Source organism: Phascolarctos cinereus, unplaced genomic scaffold (assembly GCF_003287225.1).
Source record: "Phascolarctos cinereus isolate Bilbo 61053 unplaced genomic scaffold, phaCin_HiC Scaffold_4;HRSCAF=312, whole genome shotgun sequence".
Lineage (NCBI taxonomy): Eukaryota > Metazoa > Chordata > Mammalia > Diprotodontia > Phascolarctidae > Phascolarctos > Phascolarctos cinereus.
In genome coordinates, this window is record NW_027555847.1 from 228,784,274 (window position 1) to 228,802,730 (window position 18,457).

General features: G+C 39.6%; 1 protein-coding gene across 1 annotated transcript in view; it reads right to left on the reverse strand.

The window, feature by feature from the left end:
* ZNF629 (zinc finger protein 629) overlaps positions 1 to 18,075 on the reverse strand; it is a 33,651-nt gene extending 15,576 nt beyond the window's left edge. Inside the window, exons 1-2 of the mRNA XM_021008600.2 lie at positions 17,848 to 18,075; positions 16,352 to 16,408 (exon numbers count right to left, since the gene is read on the reverse strand). Of these exons, the coding sequence (XP_020864259.1) occupies positions 16,352 to 16,408; positions 17,848 to 18,060 (270 nt within the window). The 5' untranslated portion in view covers positions 18,061 to 18,075. The remainder of the gene's footprint in view (positions 1 to 16,351; positions 16,409 to 17,847) is intronic.
* Positions 18,076 to 18,457: the final 382 nt, after the last annotated feature.

The following is an 18,457-nucleotide window of genomic DNA, read 5'->3' on the forward strand; positions in this document are numbered from 1 at the left end:
GATTGTGTCCCTCCTCCAACATGATATAGAGAGAATAATAAGGATTAAGGAAATATTTAATTATAAGCCCCCTAGAATCTGGAGATGGTTGCACTCATTTGTGTATGAGGGCAAGAATGTATTTATTGTTCAATAATGTTTCCCTTTTTATTTATGTCTTAATGGCAAATAGGCTAGCTTAGGGGACAGAAATCTAGTCTTGGGTTCAAGCCTCACCTCTGACACACAGTTAAGTAGGTGTGCCACCCTGGACAACTCACTTAATTCCTCAGTGCACTAGGCAACTTTCAAAGATTGTAAGTTGTAGAGAAGGTACCTTGGTAGAGGTCCAGTCCCCATTCCTATTCCTAATTAAATGTTTCACCCAACACTAGATCTGGGGAAAATAGTGAGGCTTAGATGTTAATTTCTCAAGGGTATTTCTGTTATACTGAGTTTATTTAAAGATATCCAGTACCCCTTTTCACTTGGGGTAGCTAGGTGGCACAGTGGATAGAGTACTGGGCTTGGAATCAGGAAGACTCATCTTTATGAGTTCAAATCCAGCCTCAGACTGGCTGTATGACTTTGGGCATATCACTTAACCCCGTCTGCCTCTGTAAAATGGGCTGGAGAAGGATATGGCAAACTACTCTAGTATCTTTGCCAAGAAAACCCCAAATGGGGCCCCAAAGAGTCAGACACAACTGAAAAACAACAACAACCCCTTTTCCAAGACTGAAATGATTTTGAGCCTATGTTTCTACTAGATGGGATTATCTCTTTTTAAAAGATTTCCAACCCATTCATTTCCCAATTGATAGTCATAGGATATGAACAGGCAGTTTTCAGAAGAAGAAATCAAGCTATCTATAGTCACATGACAAAATGTTCTATTGATTAGAGAAGTCAAAATTTAAGCCACTCTGTGGTATCACCTCACACCTATCAGAAATGACAAATGCTGGAAAGAATGATGGGAAGAAAGGTACACTAATAAACTGCTCTTGGGGTTGTGAACTGATCCAACTACTTTGGAGAACAACTTGGAACTATGCCAAAAGGGCTGTAAAACGGTGACTCCTTTGACCCAGCGGTACTACTTACTAGGTCTGTATCCCAAAGAGATCAAAGAAAAAGGCAAAGAACTTACATGTACAGGAATATTGATAGCAGCTCTTTTTGTGGTATCCAAGAATTGGAAATTGAGGGGGTATCCATCAACCGAGGAACAGCTGAGCAAGTTGTGGCATATGACTGTGATAGTGTACTATAGGAAATGCCAATGGGAGTGGTTTCAGAAAAATCATGGCAAGACCTATGTGACCTGGCAAAGCGAAGTGAGAACTGGGAGATCATTGTGCACAGTAACAACAATGTTGTAGTGATGATCAACTGTGGAAGACTTGGCTACTCTTATCAATACAATGATCCAAGACAATTCCAAAGACTCATGATGAAAAAATGCTATCCACTTCCAGAAAGAGAACTGATGAATTATGAGTATAAAATGAAGTATAATTTTCTTGCTTTCTTGATTTTTTGGCCTTTTTTTGCAATATAGCTAACAGAAATATGCTTTGCATGACTACACATATATAATTGATATCATTTTGCTTGCCTTCTCAGTGGGTAGGGGAGGGGTGGGAGGGAAGGAGAGAATGCAGAACTCAAAATATAAAATAATGTTAAAAATAAATAAGTTTATTTAAAAGAAATAAAAATATTTCCCACTTAATTATCTTCCAGATCCTAATCTCCAATCTTGTTGTTATTTGTCCTTCATTTCTGAAGAGGACCAATGGCTATGTCTTGACTTGTGTGTGAACTGGATTTAATGAGGCAGAGCTGCACAAAGTCATCAGCCTCATTCTCTCTTCCAGAGTCATCAAAGTCCAGAGGCAGGATAAAAATCAGGATGACTGGCGATGGCCTGGGACGCAGTAGATGACCTTGGTGTCTTCAATGTCTGACCAAGCTCTAAATGCTCCATAGTACCTGAAAGCCACTGGAACAAAATGTTCTCATCTACCCATTCTTCCAGGGAAAGTCTTCACATGCTTGGGGTAGGTGCTCCCCTAACTCACTGAAGGGTCTGAGGTTACCCTCAACCTGATTTAGCCCATCTGCCAAGACTGTTTGCTGGGGTGTAGATGCTGTGCATGCTATAGCTTCATGGAACCACAGGTGAGAGTTGAGTGCCAGGTGGACACCAAAGGTGAATGAGTAGCCCCGAAAAGGGCCTGGCAAGCCTAAGGGCCAGAGGTGCTACTCCTCCTTACACACTCCATACACCCTCCAATCTTGCATCGACTGCCTATTGGACATCTCCTACTGGATGTTACATCAGCATCTCAAACCCAATATATCCAAAATGGATCTCATCATCTTCTATCCTAAGTCCACCCAAGGTCCAAACTTCCTTATTTCTGTTAAAGGCACTCCCACTTTTCCTGGGACCCAGGTTTGCTACTTCTGAGTTGTCACTGACCACTCTCTCTCCATCCCCACCCAATCAGTTCCAAATGCTGTTGATCCTATATCCATAAGAGCTCTCAAACATGTCCTCTGAATGGTACTCTCATCTATTACCTGAACTCCCAAGACAGCTCCAGCCTCTCCCCTCCATGACCAACCTCCACAGAACTACCAAAATGACATTCTTAAAGCACTCCCTACTCAAAAGCCTTCAGTGACTCTTGCCTGTAAGATAAAACAAATTCCTCTGTTGACATTTCAAGTCCTTCACAATCTGGCCTGCTTGTCCAGGCTTACTGCACATTATATCTCTTTTACCAACTAAGTTTTAACCAACTTGTCTACTTGCCATTCTCCACACATGACATTCCATCTCTGACCTTTTCAAAGACTTTCTCAAATACCTGGAAAGCATTCTGGCCTCTCTTCCCTAGCTTCCTTCAAGGCTCAACTCATCTGCCACTTCCTATGAGAAACCTTTCTTGATTCCCTTATTAGTACTCTTTCTCTCCTCCTCAAACGCTCACACGTGTACTTATCAATTTACAATTATATTGTAGAATGTAAGCTCCCAGAAGGCAGGAACTATTTTTCATTTTGTATTATATTTCCAATGCCTAGCAGAGTCTTGCACATTAAGAAATGCTTTTTAGATTCGACTGGATAAATTTTGGGATTATTGTAAACTCTCCATAATTTCCCTCCTACAGTCCAGTTCACCCTCTTCCTATTTAATTCTGGGCCCAGCTCACTATGCATCTGCAAAGTCCATCAAATACCTACACAATTTACACTTGAAAAAGCTCTTGAATACGGGGGAATGTGGTAAGACTTACCACTGTGTCCCTAGGTCCCTAAACCTAATTAGCACATCAACATCAAGAGAGCACTGAACCTCAAAGGCACTGAAAATAAGAGCTACCCCTACTTGGAAAACAAGAATGCAAGGGGAAAATGGCAAAACTGGAAGGTTTTGCGTTAAAAAAAATTTTTTTCAAACATATGATGCAATGCCTTACTGTCTCTAGATGTTTGTATCTCTTGGACCACAGAGTTCTCTTTTAGGACAAGATCAGATCTATTTACCAGGGATACTGTTCTTTGTAATACATTTATTCCATTGTTGAAATTATGTACAGTGCAGAAGTCCCCTCAGGGTTGAGTCAACTCTAGCCATTTTTTTCTGTAGTTTTTTGCACTTAAGTCTGGCAATGTGAGAAAGGTTTTCTTAAGGGGCTTTTAAATAAATAAATAAATAAATAAATAAATGAGTTAGTAGGTAAATAAATATTTATTTATTTATTTATTTTATAGGGTACCCTTTTTCAATTTTATAAACTGAGTCACACTACCTCCCAATTGCTCTTTTTAAAAAAGTCAAAATATGAGCAGATTTTTTTTTGGCTCACGTGATAAATGAAAAACATTTTTACCTCCTATTCATAATTATCCCTTTGGCAGGTGGAAAGTAAAGGGTTATTCCCACTGAGATGATAGAAACCTTGGCTCCTAGAGAGGCACTTCCTGTCTGTCCCAGACTCCAGGGTTTCTGAGTTCCCTTCCTCTCCCGCCCCCTTGAGATTTCCCGTAGCAGCTAGAATGTACTGTTTCCAGTTTCCTGTCTCTTCTTCTTCCAAGCTGTAAGCTAGTTGGAAAGGGAAAGACTGGGGTTTGGAGGGTAGGACCGCTCTTTCTCTTTGAAGGAGAGAAACCTGGGCATGGTTGGGAATATTAAGACCATCCTTAGAAGGGACCGGAACTAGACCCAGATAAGTACAGACTGTCAACTCCAATTCTCACATTTCCTAGGAAAGAGTGAAGAAAGAAAAGTACTCTCCAAGAATTCTTTGACTCCTCTATTTGTTAATTTGTTTTCTGCTCCACTGCCCTGTGCTACACTTCTCCTTTGCCTAGTTTGAACAAATATGCTGTTTCATTTCAGGACTGTGTCTTTCCCCATTCCTGAACAGCCCAGTTAAGACTAAGATGATTGTTGTGTGTCCCATGTATTTTTCCTGGAAAGAGTAAGGTCAGCACAGTCCTGCAGAGATCGCCCTCTACTGGTTCAACAGGTAAGGGGGCACTATATTGGGTAAAGATTTATTCATTCCTGTTGCCCCCTCTCTCAGTCCTTTTCTCTGACTTTCCTTTACTGTCCTTATTAAAGATAAGTTTATTCTGGGATTCAAGGGCTCTTCTGCCTTGCTGTCCAGTCTATACCTATTTCTTCATCTCTTAAAACTTCCCTTCTACATATGATCAGTACCTATGCCATGTCAATAAATTATCCTTTTAAAAACCAAAATGCCTAAAATAAATTTCGTTATCTTCCCCCAAAACTGTATCCCCCTCCCATTTTCCTTTATCATTATCCAGTTACTCAGGAATGAAACACTTCCCTGCCCCATAAGCAAGTCCTGCTGATTCTTTGAAAGGTCTGTTGTCCCTAGCATCCATCTGCTTAACAGAAGAATTCATATTTTATCCTAGAAGCAACAGAGAACCACTGGAGCTTCTTAAGTGACATGGACATATCTGAGCTTTACATATATATCAATTTGGTAGCAGTGCTGAAGTAAATTGTAGTGAAAAGAGACCACCCTTCTTCTACACAAACCCTCCAGTCCAACCAGAGACTGGTCTAAATCACTGTCTCTGAATTCACTCCTTGTGAGTTCCCAATTGCATACTTTTGGTTACACCACTTCTTGTGTCCTTCTCTCACAAGAATCTCCCTGATTTTCTCACTATTTATCTAAGTTTTACCCATTTTTCAAGGCCCTCTTCTGTAAAACCTCCCTTCACCAAATTCAACCTAGAATAATTTCTGTTCTCTGGAATCACTGTAATATTGTCTATACTATTCATTTGACAGGTATCATATACTGTTAGTTATATTCTCATGTGTTTATTTCTGGTCTCTTTAACTACTTTGTAAACTCCTTCAAAGCTAGGACCATGTTCTTTGTATCATACTCCACGGTACCCAGCACACAGCAGGCATTCAATAAGATTTGTTGAATGAATACATCACAAGACTTGCCACAAGGTGACACTATACACAACTGGACCATTAAGTTCAACAAATTCAGTATATATTTACTGAGGACATCCCGTGCGGAAAGTCTTGGGCTAGTTACTAAGGGAGGAACAAAATTAAATAAGATAGAATAACTGTCTTAAAGGAGTTTATAATCTAGTAGAGGAGATAAGATATGTCCAGAAATAATTATGTGTTAAGTGCTTTATGGGGAACACAAAGTACTATGAGAACTCAGAGAAGGGAGAAATTACTTTTGTGTGTGTGTGTGTGTGTGTGGCAATTGCAAATAAGTGACTTGCCCAGAGTCACACAGCTAGCAAGTGTTATGTGTCAGAGGCTGCATTTGAACACAGGTACTCCTGACCCCCGGGGCTGGTGCTCTATCCACTGTGCCACCTAGCAGCTCCCAGAGAAATTACTTCTGACTGGTGTTACCTGAAAAAGACTTATTCAAAGAGAATTTGAGTTTGATGGATAGGTAGAATTTCATTAATTAATGAGGAAGGAATATAATTGGAATGATAAGAACAAAGGCATAGATGCATGAAAGCCCAGATTTTGTTTGAGATGAAAGTAGTCCAGTTTGGGGGAAATGTTGAGCAAAGAAAGGGAGTAGTATGAGACGAGTAAGAAAAATAGGTTGAAATCAGACTGTGAAGGCCTAAACTTTTTGATTTTAATCAGGAGCCACCAAAGACTCCAAAGCAGTAAAACGACATGTAAAAAACTAAGTATTAGGAAGATTAATCTGGCAGTGTGTGCAGGATACAGAGAAAAGACTAGAACTAAGCAGTCCAGTTACTGGACAATAATCCAAATCAGAAAATTAAGGAGAGTCTGAATTAGGGTGGTAGCATTAGGAATGAAAGGGAAGAGATTAATTTAAAGAGAGACTGTGGAAAAAGAAGAAATAATACTTTGTGACTGCTTGGATGTGACAGAAGAGGGAAGAATCAAAGATGATTCTAAGGTTTTGAGCCTAGATTAATGGGAGAATGGGTAGTGCTATGAACAGAAATAGGGAAATGAGGAAGATGATGAATATATTGAAGGGGGGAAATGACAAGTATGATTCCTGCCCAGGATTCACTATCATCATTATTATATTCATTAATATTATTATAGCTTTATATTCATCATCATTATGGTAACAGTGTTTATAATTACTTTGCACCAAAAGCTGCCATATCACTAAGTAAATAAAGCATTAGTGCACATTTCAAAATTTTTAAGAGACCAATAATTAAAACTTCAAATAAAATATTTGCATTAGAAAGGAAAACAGCTTTGAAAGATTTAAGAACTCTAATCGATGCAATGGCTAACCATGACTCGAGAAGATCTGAGATGAATCATACCTCCCACTTCTGGAAAGAAGTGATAGATTAGAGGTACAAAACATAAATTTTCTGACATATATATATATGTCACACACACATATACATATCCATATCAGAAATATAAGTACAAATATATATTTTTTGTTTATTTGGAGAGAAGAGAAAGGGAAAATAATAGTGATATCCAAAAAAGAAGAGTGTTAATGAAACACTTATAAAATATCAAAGGAAGTTCAGAGACATAAATAGAACAGTATTAGAATTGCCATGTTAAATTTATTATATCCTTTAAAGAGCCAACAAACTGTATGTAACTGAGTCAGTTTTATATGTAATTCTCATTTTCTGTTCTTTGTATATCAAAGCAGTAATTTGTTGGTATCAGTCATATTTTTTAAAGTTCATAATTTTTTAAAAGAAAAAATCTTAAATGGAAAAAGGGAGTGAGGCAGAGTTAAGATGGTAGAGAACAGCATTCTTGCCAAGCTCTCCCAACACACCCCTCTACAAAAATTTTTAAAAACCTGTCAAACCAAATTCTGAATGGACAAAACAACAACAACAACAAAATCACAGTGAATCATTTCTCCAGCCCAGGGCAGAACAGGAGGACATTAAAGAGGTCTGCAGAAACTAGGGTAGGGGCTGGCTATGAGTGCGATACAGTGCAGTAGAAACACCACTGGCTGTGGACTGTGACAGCAGCCATGGTACTGGGAACAGGCCAGTGCTCAGGGACAGTAAGGCGACTGACCACCTGGTCAGAAAGAGATCCCAGGGAACCCCTGTACTAGTACTGGGCTTGCGATCAGGTGCCAGCTAGCAGCTTTGTCACCCCTTGCCCAGGTCTAGGTTGCAATTGTAGGGCCAAGATAAAGAACTGTAGTCACAAGGTAGCAGGGTCCCTCAAAGGGTTAAGTACCAGAGCACAGACTAGAAAGGCAATAACTAGATATCTCTCCCTAAATCATACCACTTTGGAAGCACAAAAATGTACAGGTCCCCAAACTGAACTGTGAAAACTCAGACCAAACATCCCCGAAGCACAAAAATGTACAGGTCCCCAAACTGAACTGTGAAAACTCAGACCAAACATCCCCCCATCACCATTGACCCTCAAAGATGAGCAGAGCTCAACTCTAACATAAAGCTCAGAGTAGAAAACAAACAAACAACAACAAAGAACCTGACCATAAAAAGCTACCACGGTGACAGGGAAGTATAAGACACAAGACAAAGGCAATGACTTAGAAACATCTACAAACAGAGCCTTAAAAAAAATACAGAGGGACACCTAGGTGGCACAGTGGATAGAGCACCAGCCCTGGAGTCAGGAGGACCTGAGCTCAAATCTGGCCTCAGACACTTGACATTTACTAGCTGTGTGACTCTGGGCAAGTCACTTAACCTCAATTGCCTCACCAAAAAAAAGAAAAAGAAATCATTATATACCTATTTTTCATCTGTGCATGGCACCTTCACAAAAATTAACCACATATTAGGCATGAAAACCTCAAAAACGCAGAAAAACAAATATTAAATGCGAAAATTACATTCAATAAAGGGCATTTGAAACATAAATTAAAAATTAATTGGAAACTAAATAACTAATCCTAAAGGAGGAGTGGGTCAAAAAACAAACCATAGAAACAAGCAGTAACTTCATTAAAGGTAATGACAACAACAAGACAACAAGTCAAAATTTGTGGGATGCAGCCAAAAGCAGTACTTTGGGGAAATTTTATGCTCTGAAAACATGGCAACTCAAAAAGATAAGGGGGATCCCTTAATAGCGCTTAACAATGCTTACATAAATAAAAAAGAGGAGCCATCAACAAACTGAGAATGGAAGTAAAACTAGAAAACCAACAAATTTAAAGTCCCCAATTAAACACCAAAATAGGAATCTTGAAAATCAAAGGATAGCTTAATAAAATTTAAAGTAAAAAAAAAAACATCGAATTAATAAATAAAACTAAGCTGGTTTTATAGGGAAAAATAATAAAATAGATAAACCATTCGCTAATTTGATTTAAAAAAAAAGAAAACCAAATTACTGGTATCAAAAGTGAAAAGGGTAAATGCACAATCAATAAAGATGAAATTAAAGCAATTACTAGAAGCTATTTTGCCCAACTTTATGCTAATAAGACTGACAATCTAAATGAAATGGATGAATATTTACAAAAAAACTTAGTTGACCAGATTAACAAAAAAGGAAATAAAGTACTTATATATCCTTATCTTAGAAAAAAGAAATCTAACAAGCCCTGAGCTCCCCAAGGAAAAAAAAAAACCAAAACCAGATGGATTTACAAGTAAATCCTACCAAATATTTAAAGAACAATTTAATGCTATTTAAACTGTTTGGGCAAATAGTTAAAAGAGGTCTAGCAAATTCCTATGAGACAAGTATGGTTTTGATATCTAAATCAGAGAGAGCAAAAACAAAGAAAACTACAGACCAATTTCCCTACTGAATATTGATGTAAAAATTTTAAATAAAACACTAAGCAAGGAGACTACACTAATGTATCAAAAAGATCATACCCTATGACCAGGTGGGATTTATGCCAGCAATGGCGGGCTGGCTCAACATTAGGAAACGTATAACAAAAACAACAAAAATCATATGATTATATCAATAAATGCAGGGAAAGCTGTTGACAAAATCAATTCCTATAAAAAGCCTAAGAATAAATGGAGCTTTTCTTAAGATGGTAAGTAGTTATCTATCTAAAACCAAGAGCAGGCATTATCTGTAATGGGGATAAAACAGAAGCCTTTACAATAGATTAGAGGTGAAGCAATGATGTCCATTATCACTATTATTATTCAGTATTGTACTAAAAATGCTAGGTATAGCAATAAAACAAGAAAAATAAATTGAAGGAATAAGCACCGAAATGAGGATATAAAACCATCACTTTTTGCTGATGATATGATGGTATACTTAGAGAACCCTAGAAAGTCAACTAAAAAACTAGCTGAAATAATGAACAACTTTAGCAAAGTTGCAGGATATAAAATAAACCCACACAGACTACCACCATTTCTATATATTACCAACAAAACCATTTAAATTCCATTAAATTCCAGAGAAATTCCATTTAAAATAACTACAGACGGAATAAAGTAGTTGAGAGTCTACCTGCCAAGATACACAGGAACTACATGAACACAATTACAAAACACTCCACACAAATAGAGATTTAAATAACTGGAGAAATATCAATTGCTCATGGGTAGGCTGAGACAATATAATAGAAATTACAATATTACCTAAGTTAATTTACTTATTTAATGCCATACCAACCAAACTACTAAAGAATTACTTTATAGAGCTAGAAAAAATAGTAACAAAACTCATCTGGAGGAACAAAAGGTCAGGAATATCCAGGGAATCAATGGGGAAAAAAAATGAGAAGGGGACCTATCACTACCAGATCTCGAACTACAGTACAAAGCACTAATCATCAAAACAATTTCATACTGAATAATAAATAGAATAGTAGGTCAATAGAATAGATTAGATACACAATATACAGAAGCAAATGAGCACAGTAACCCATGTTTTACAAACTCAAAGATCCCAGTTATTGGGACAAGAACACACTATTTCACAAAAACTGTTGGGAAAAACTAGAAAGTAATCTTGCATAAACTAGGCACAGACCAACACTTTGCAACATATATGAAGATAAGGTCAAAATGGGTACATGATTTAGACATAAAGGCTGAAACCAGAAGCAAATTAGGAGAGCATGGAAGAAATTACCTGTCAGATCTATTGGATAGGGGAAAAAGTTCATGACTACACAAAATACAAAAAGGTTTATGAGAGGATAATTTTGATTAAATAAAATCTAAAAGTTTTTGCACAAATAAAACCAGTGCAGCCAAACTGGGAAACAATTTTTACAGCAAATTTCTCTTAAAAAGGTCTCATTTCTAAAATATATATGGAACTGAACCAAATCTATAAAAATAAGAGCTATTCCTACTGAATAGGTCAAAGGATATGAACACTTTTCAGAAGAAGGATTCAAGGCTACCAACGGTCATATTGGGGGGGGAAAAACGTTCTTAATCACTAATAATTGGAAAATGCAAATTAAAACAACTCTGAGGTACAACCCCATACCCACCCAATTGGCTAACATGACAGAAAAGGAAAATGACAAATACTGGAAGGAATATGGAAAAATAGGTACATTAATGCAGTGCTGGTAGATCTGTAAACTGGTCCAACTATTCTGGAAAACAATTTGGAACTATAGCCTACTAGGTCTAAACTTCAAGAAGATTTTTTTTAAAGGAAAAAGACTCATATGTACAAAAATATAGCAACTCTTTTTGTGGTGGCAAAGAACTGGAAATTGAGGGGATAAGAAATTGGAATTGAAAATAATAATAAAATTAAGATAAAGGGAACAAGTTTACTTATGTATTCTGAGGATATAAACTAGAGACAAACTAGGTGATGTGAAAACAATGATCATAGAAATTTTATAGTTGATTAGTAAATGAACAGATCAATTATAAAAGCCAAGTACCTGAAAAACAGAAAATAGAGGGATCCTAACTGAATGGAGAAGAAGAAGGTGGGAATAAGGGAGAAGGAAATGGCAAAAGGCATGGACTACAGTGGAATAGTCAGAAAAATTGGCAGATGACAAGAAAGGAAGCAGATAAGGATCTCTCTAAAAAAAATTCCATGATAGGTCATGGCATCACTCCCAGCTTTCTCCTGTGCCAGTCACAGTACTATACTATCAGAATTATTATGAATAATGGTGACCCAAGCGTCTATAAAATCAGAATCATCAGAGAGAATTATATTCCATATATTTGATATTAAAACATACTAATACCATTAAAAGATTTTCAACAAGGTTGACATTTTAAAATGCTGTGCTACCTACTGGGACCAATGATTGCCTATGTAGCAGTGTGGCATAATGATTTGTGTTCTGAACTTGTAAGTCCAAACAGGTTCAAATCCTGATTCAGATACTGGCTATGTGACCCTGGACAAGTCACTTAACCTCTGTATCTCAGTTTCCTCTTCTGTTTAATGAGGGAGTGACCCTGGGCAAGACACCTAACCCTATTTGCCTCAGTTTCCCTCATCTGTAAAATGAGCTGGAGAAGAAAATGACAAATTACTCCAGTATCTTTGCCAAAAAAAACCCAAATGGGGTCATGAAGAGTTAGATACAACTGAAAAAGCAACTGAAATTATCAGGATATTCATGAGCTTGGGATATATCTGGATTTGACACTTCAGCTTATCTACAATACTGTTATTAGAGAAGAAGTTCTCTACCTGGGCTATGCATACCCCCAGGGGTATAAAGAGCTTGTCAAAGGGGTACAAAGAATTTAACAAATAACTATATTATCTTATCAAAATATTCCAAAAGTAATATTGTTAATGAAAAAATTATGGATTAAAGAGAGAAGGATGAGCGGGGTAAGGAGAGGAAGGAGATGGTGAGGATTATAGTGGATCTGAAAAAATTTCAAAGAGACAGCTGAAAGCCTAACTTAGTGACACATGCCTAAAATCCTGCTTCTGGGGAGTCTGAAGCTGGTGGACCACTTCAAAACTTCTGAATGCACTTCTGAGCTGCAGCAGGGATAAAATGAACGGGTGTATGCACTAAGTCTGGCACCAATATGGTGCTGAGGATGGGCACCAGCCTGCTAAAGGAGAGGGTGGATCAGCTCAGGTCAGAAACAGAGATCAGAGCTTCCATGCTAAACAGTATTGGGCCTTTGAATGACCACTGCACTTCCACCCTGAGTGAGATAGGAAGACCTAGTCTGAAAAAACAAAACCAAACAGTTGAAAGAATAATTTCTACTCACCAAAACCAAATTAATGAGGCTTAGATAAAAACAATAACTCAGTGAAAGATGGGCTAATTGGTCTTCACAATAACTAAAAACTCAGAATTGATTTCCAATCAATGAAGTAACAAAATTTTCAGTGTAACCTTGAAGAAGCATATGCCATTCTTAAGAAATGTGCTTACAAGGCTTTAATTCCAGTCCTGTGCTCAATGAAATCCAAAGCAAGAAACAAACAAGAAAATGAATATGGTATGTGGGTATCTTTTAAAAACTATACTGAGAATATATATGTTTTAGTTGACAAAAAAGAGAATCAGGGGTTCTCCCTAATTTATTTTATTGTGTTCTAATGAACATTTAACAATTCTGTGATACTAAAAAAGTTATATACCAAATAAAGATTACTGATTTTTAAAAAACCCTCTTTATTCTATTTCTTATGGGCATATATATGCATGATAAACTCCAGAATTTATTTCCCTTCATACTGAATGGAGGTATGGGAAGATTCAATGACAGCCAAAGGGTACAGGGACCAAAAAAGTTTGGGAACCCATAGTCTAAGATCTCTGACTTAATTTTGGCAGAAAAAAAGGGTCTCGCTGGGAATATCTGGCACCAGAGGGCTAAATGTTTAACGTGGACAGCACTCTCTACTGAAGGTTCACATACAAGACTGGTAGAAGGTAGGGTCTTGACCACAAAAGACAGTGATCACACTTACTCCACAAGGCAGAAAATCCCAGCACTTTCCCTAGGATGTAAACAGTATGGGGCAGTAGTTTATGCATGAGGCATAGACACTACAGATGGAATGCTGAGTTCAGGAAACAGCTAATATAGTCTAGTCTGACTGGACCCTACAATAAATGAAGGGCTGTAATATGAAATGACTTTGGAAAGGGAGATAGGAGCCAGAGAGCTTCAAATGTCAGGGGGAGGAATTTGTATTTTATCATATTGAAGGATAAAACAGGAAGCTACTGAAGATTTTAGCAGGAAAGTGGTATATGGTTAAATCTGGTACCTTTAGAATGTATTTTAAGAACATTAATTTAATAGTTGTGAAGAGAATGAAATGGAGAGAGGAAATTAGAAAAAGGAAGACCAATTAGAAGCCTATTACAATAATCCAGGCAAGACATCATGAGGGCTTGAACTAGGATGGTGGCTCTAAGTTTTCTCAACAGTAAAGTAGGAGGCTAGACTGGAGAATCTCTAAAATGCTTCCTAACTCTAAATCTATGCTCCTATAATAATCCAATAGGGATATGAAATATTATGGAGGTAAAATCAGTAAGACTTGGAGACAAAATACATACAAGGGGAAAAAAAGAATCAAGTATCACTCCAAAACTGCAAAGCTAGGTAACTGGAAGGATGATGAATAAGTACCTTCTTTAGAAACAGGGAAGTTTGGAGGAGGGGTTTAGGAAAAACAGTTAAGTTCAATTTTGGAAATACTGAGTTTGAATGCCAACTTAGTAACTATGTCCAGCGTACAGCCAGCAATAAATTCAGGAGTCATTTGCAGAATAAATCATCGAAACCATGGAATATTGAAAGAGAAGAGGGCCTGGGACAGAATCTTTGGAGACACTCATGATTAATGGATGAGAGATGAATAATGATCCAGCAAAGAGACTGAGGAGTGATCAGACAAGTATAAGAACCAGCAGAGAGCACTGTCATGGAAGCCAAGAGAGTACATAGTTACAAATGTCAATAGCTGCAGAGATGTCAAGTATGTTGAAAATTTTCAAAAGATCATTGGATTTTATCAGACACTCCTCCACCCACTTGTCTTTCAAGACCTTTTCAGGTAAAAAACTCTGGAGAGGACCAAATGCCATCATGCAAAAGATCATACCAGTGCAGAAGAGGTTAAATTGGAATACAGGCACCATCCATGAGGCATGGACATGTTTAGAGTCACCACTCATGGTTTTAATAAGGAGCTTTGGGAGCCTATACTACTTTGAGAGAAAGAAGAGTTCCCCTATTGCCTATTGAGCTAGAAGAGCTGATGACTCGGTGGATGTTTAAAAGGGAATGACACCTCTCTTCCTTTTTGGTTTCTAATCACATCAGTCATTTTGAGCCTGCTTCCAGAGTATGGCCTTGTCCTCTCTCTATCCCTGACCTTGGTCTCCATTTAACCACGAGTACATGACATCTACCTAGGCAAGTCTGAGCCTGAGTTTAGGCTGCTTTTGCTTTTTCTCCTCCTAAGCAAATGTGTATCTATGTGTCCTGACTTGAAGGCAACCTTGTAAGTGCCATAAGTCCAGAGGTACTGGATCCCACTGAGTTAGTGCTAAATGACAGCAGGTAAGGAGTCTCTTACACTCTCAGAAAGAACAGGCTGTTCTTGGCCATTTTACAAGCAGATATGTACCAGGAATTGTCTGAACAGTATAGAGCCAAAATGAAATATCAGCAGTTCTACAAACTACTATATATTCTAATGAGGTTTAAGCCTCCTAGCAGATTATAATAGTAGTTATATGGCAGCTAGATGGTGCAGTGGTCTGGGGTGAGAAAGACCTGACTTCAAATCCCACCTCAGACACACTTTATTAGTTGTGTGACCTTAGGCAAGTCACTTAACTTCTGTCTGCCTCAGTTTCCTCAACTGTAAGATGGAAATAGTAGTAGCATGCCATCTTCTATTTTTAGCATTGCTTTTGTGTGTGGGAATAAAATATCTATCCCATATCTGATTCACATTGTACAGTGAGTACCTTTCTATTCCACCCCTCCTTTAGGGGGAAATCTGGACCCATAACCTAAGCTGCAAGTAAATTTTTCCTCAGGGTGAGGTGATAAAGATTTGACAAGCAGAAGAGTGTGAATAAAAGGAATCTACCCCTTCTCACTAGAGGCCAGTACCTCCCTAGGTTTGAACCTGGTCCAGTCACATACCTGGGTCATACCTGTGTCCAGAACAAAGGGGCCCCAGATTGGAGAAGGGAGTAATCTAGTACTCCAGTTCCAGTCCCAGTAGGGTTCTTCCAGGTTACACCAGCAAAAAAGCAATTTCCCATTTCAGTGTTCAACCTGAATCCTAAGGTATACAGCTTTGCTTGGTATCTCAGATCTAAAGTGATTAATTTTCCACCTCCACTATCCTAAGAGCAGGGGGGGAAGGTGGCAAAAAAGAGAGGTAGCTCCTCAGAAGAATCTATTCATATTCTTGCCTCTACATGCAGTGGGAGAGGAACACAAGAAACAATTCTGACAAGCAGTTCTTATGCTTGGTACCTCACTTGGACGGCTTTTGGAATTTCCCTTGGTATTCCAGAAATCTAATGGATGAGGATCAGATCTCTTGTCTCATAATCACAAACCTTCCAATGCTGTTTACAATTTTCCCTTTTCCTATTACTAAAATAAGCATTACTGTACTTTCTGGGGGAGTTTCTGTGCAAGACAACCTACCAAGACAGCCATACTAAAAAGTTAGAGACCATTCGTTTTCCTGAGTCCAAGAGGAAAATGCACAAAAGAGTAGGAGGAGGAAGATTTTCCCCCTTATCCTCCTTTTATGTGTTCTTCCTGCCACTTACTCATCATACATACCTAGCCTCAGATACAGCTCAATTGCACAACCATTTACTTTTCCTTGTGTCTATGGAACTGCAGAACTTACCTCCACTCCACTGTGGGCTTTCCTTCTCTGTTCCACCCCAGGTCCATCCCAGGTGACCTAGGAATGAGGCAGCAATGGGGGGCAGTCAGGCTGAAAGACTGTAGAGCTTTTCTTCCTGATTTCACACACTGTAACTGGGCAGAGTATAGAGACCAAAGCAGGGAATCCTAAGGGGCAGTGAGTTTTCAAATTCTGAGAAGGGTTGATGGGAGAGCTAGTCCAGAAAAATCACGCTGGAACCTGTGCTATTATTCAGACTCACAGAACTATGGAAATACAAAAATACCTTTTTTTTCTGTCTTAGTAGCCTTGGGTTTTTTTGGCCAGACCTGCGATTTCTTTGACATATGGAACTCTGAATGAGAAAAATACCCGTACCAGTCTGCACCTGCTCAGCAGCTTATAACTTTAGAGAGCTGGCTGGGGGCATTAAGAGGTTAAATGATTTGCCCAAGGTCACACGACCTGGGGCAGGGCTTCCTGACTCTAAGACCAGCTATATCCACCATGTGGGCAGTTGCCTTTTAATCCCAGACTAACGGCTAATGTTTGACAATCTAGAAGCAAGTCTTAAGAGTCCTAAAATCCGAGTTTAAATTCCAGCTCTGCCACTTGTTATTAGTTATCTGATGTGAACAAATTAGTGAACCTCTTTGCCTCTTTCCTCGTCCACAAAATGGGGATGACCGGACTGCCTAACTCAAAAGTAATGTAAGAAAAGCATTTTGTAAAACCTTAAAGTGGTACAAGAGACAGTATCATTATCAGAATGGCATCACAGGAGTGAATTCATAGGGAGAATCTGAAGGTAAAATCGGGAGGCAACTATTGGTTAGTTATTGGAATGGGATGGGGTGGGATCAGGGAAAAAGGGAGTTTTTAAAAATGTGCTCGACCTTTCCAGGTATTCTTAAATTCTGGTCCTTCTAGGGCTAAGTAGCCAGGAAATAGAAAAGTGGTTTATCTACTCTGGCTTATGTCGACAAATGTAGAAAAATCAAGCCTGGGTCCCTAAGTCTGGTGACTGGATGGGGTTCTAATGACTTCTAACAAGTCATTTCAACTTTGAGCGCCGGGCTCCTCTTCCGTAAGTGCCCTGCCTACTTTACAGAGCTTTTGTTAGCAGCTGGTGAGACTATGTATGTGGAAACCCTTGGAAACCTGTACCGTGAGTGCTACACCTACATGGGTGATTCTTGTTCTCTCCACCTGCTTGCTGACCAACAATAACGGCCCCTTTCAGGCTTACGTCACTCTCTCTGCACCCAGCGCGAGTACTTACTCCTCCCATTTTACAGACCAGCAAAGAGAGGCTGAGAGCTGTGCAGAGACTTGACCAAGATCACACCACAGACGTCCCTCCCCCACCCTTCACAGAAAACCAGCCGCTTCCACCAAGCACCTGGCTCGTCCCCCGGGGCCCGGGTTTTCCTTTCGGGGCATCCCTTCTCTAGCCCTTCTTCTCCCCGGCCCCCCTTCCCCAACCAGGAGCTTACAACACAGCAGGCAGGGGCTGGGGCGAGTCCGGGCCGAAGGAGAGCGCGGGGGGCGCTCGCCCCGGGCTGGCAGCCCGGCTCAGTCCTCCACCTCAGCCTCCCGGGGAGAAGCAGAGGAGTAAAGGGCGACGACGGCTGCAGCCCCGGGCCTCGCGCTTCCAAAGCCAACCGTTCATGCGCTCCCGACCCGCGCGTGCTCGGGGGCGGGGTCATCCCGGGGAAGGGGCGGGAGAGAGCCTCGCGAGCCAATCACAGATGGGCCTAAGGGCCTGGAGGCGGAGCTTGGGGGGGGACGGCTCGAGGCGCTCTAGAGTAGGTAACCTCCTAAAGAACTTCTCTGCCTTCCAGTTGACTAAGATCTTTCCTTCGCTACCCGCCCCTCCAGGGGTAGCCAAATCAGAAAGAAGGAGCCCTTAAAAGACAGGGCCGAGGCGCGCTCCGATTGGTTGGTCGAATTGTTGGTTCGGGGTTGCCCCGTGTTTGAGGTGTAATGTCAGGGTGAAGGGAAACAGATCCCACGTGGGGCGTGGCGGCAAATTAAAGAGTTCATTGCTGGCTGGGATTGAGCCCCCACGCTTAGTGGTCTCAGGCCACCTCGGACGGGCCGGGC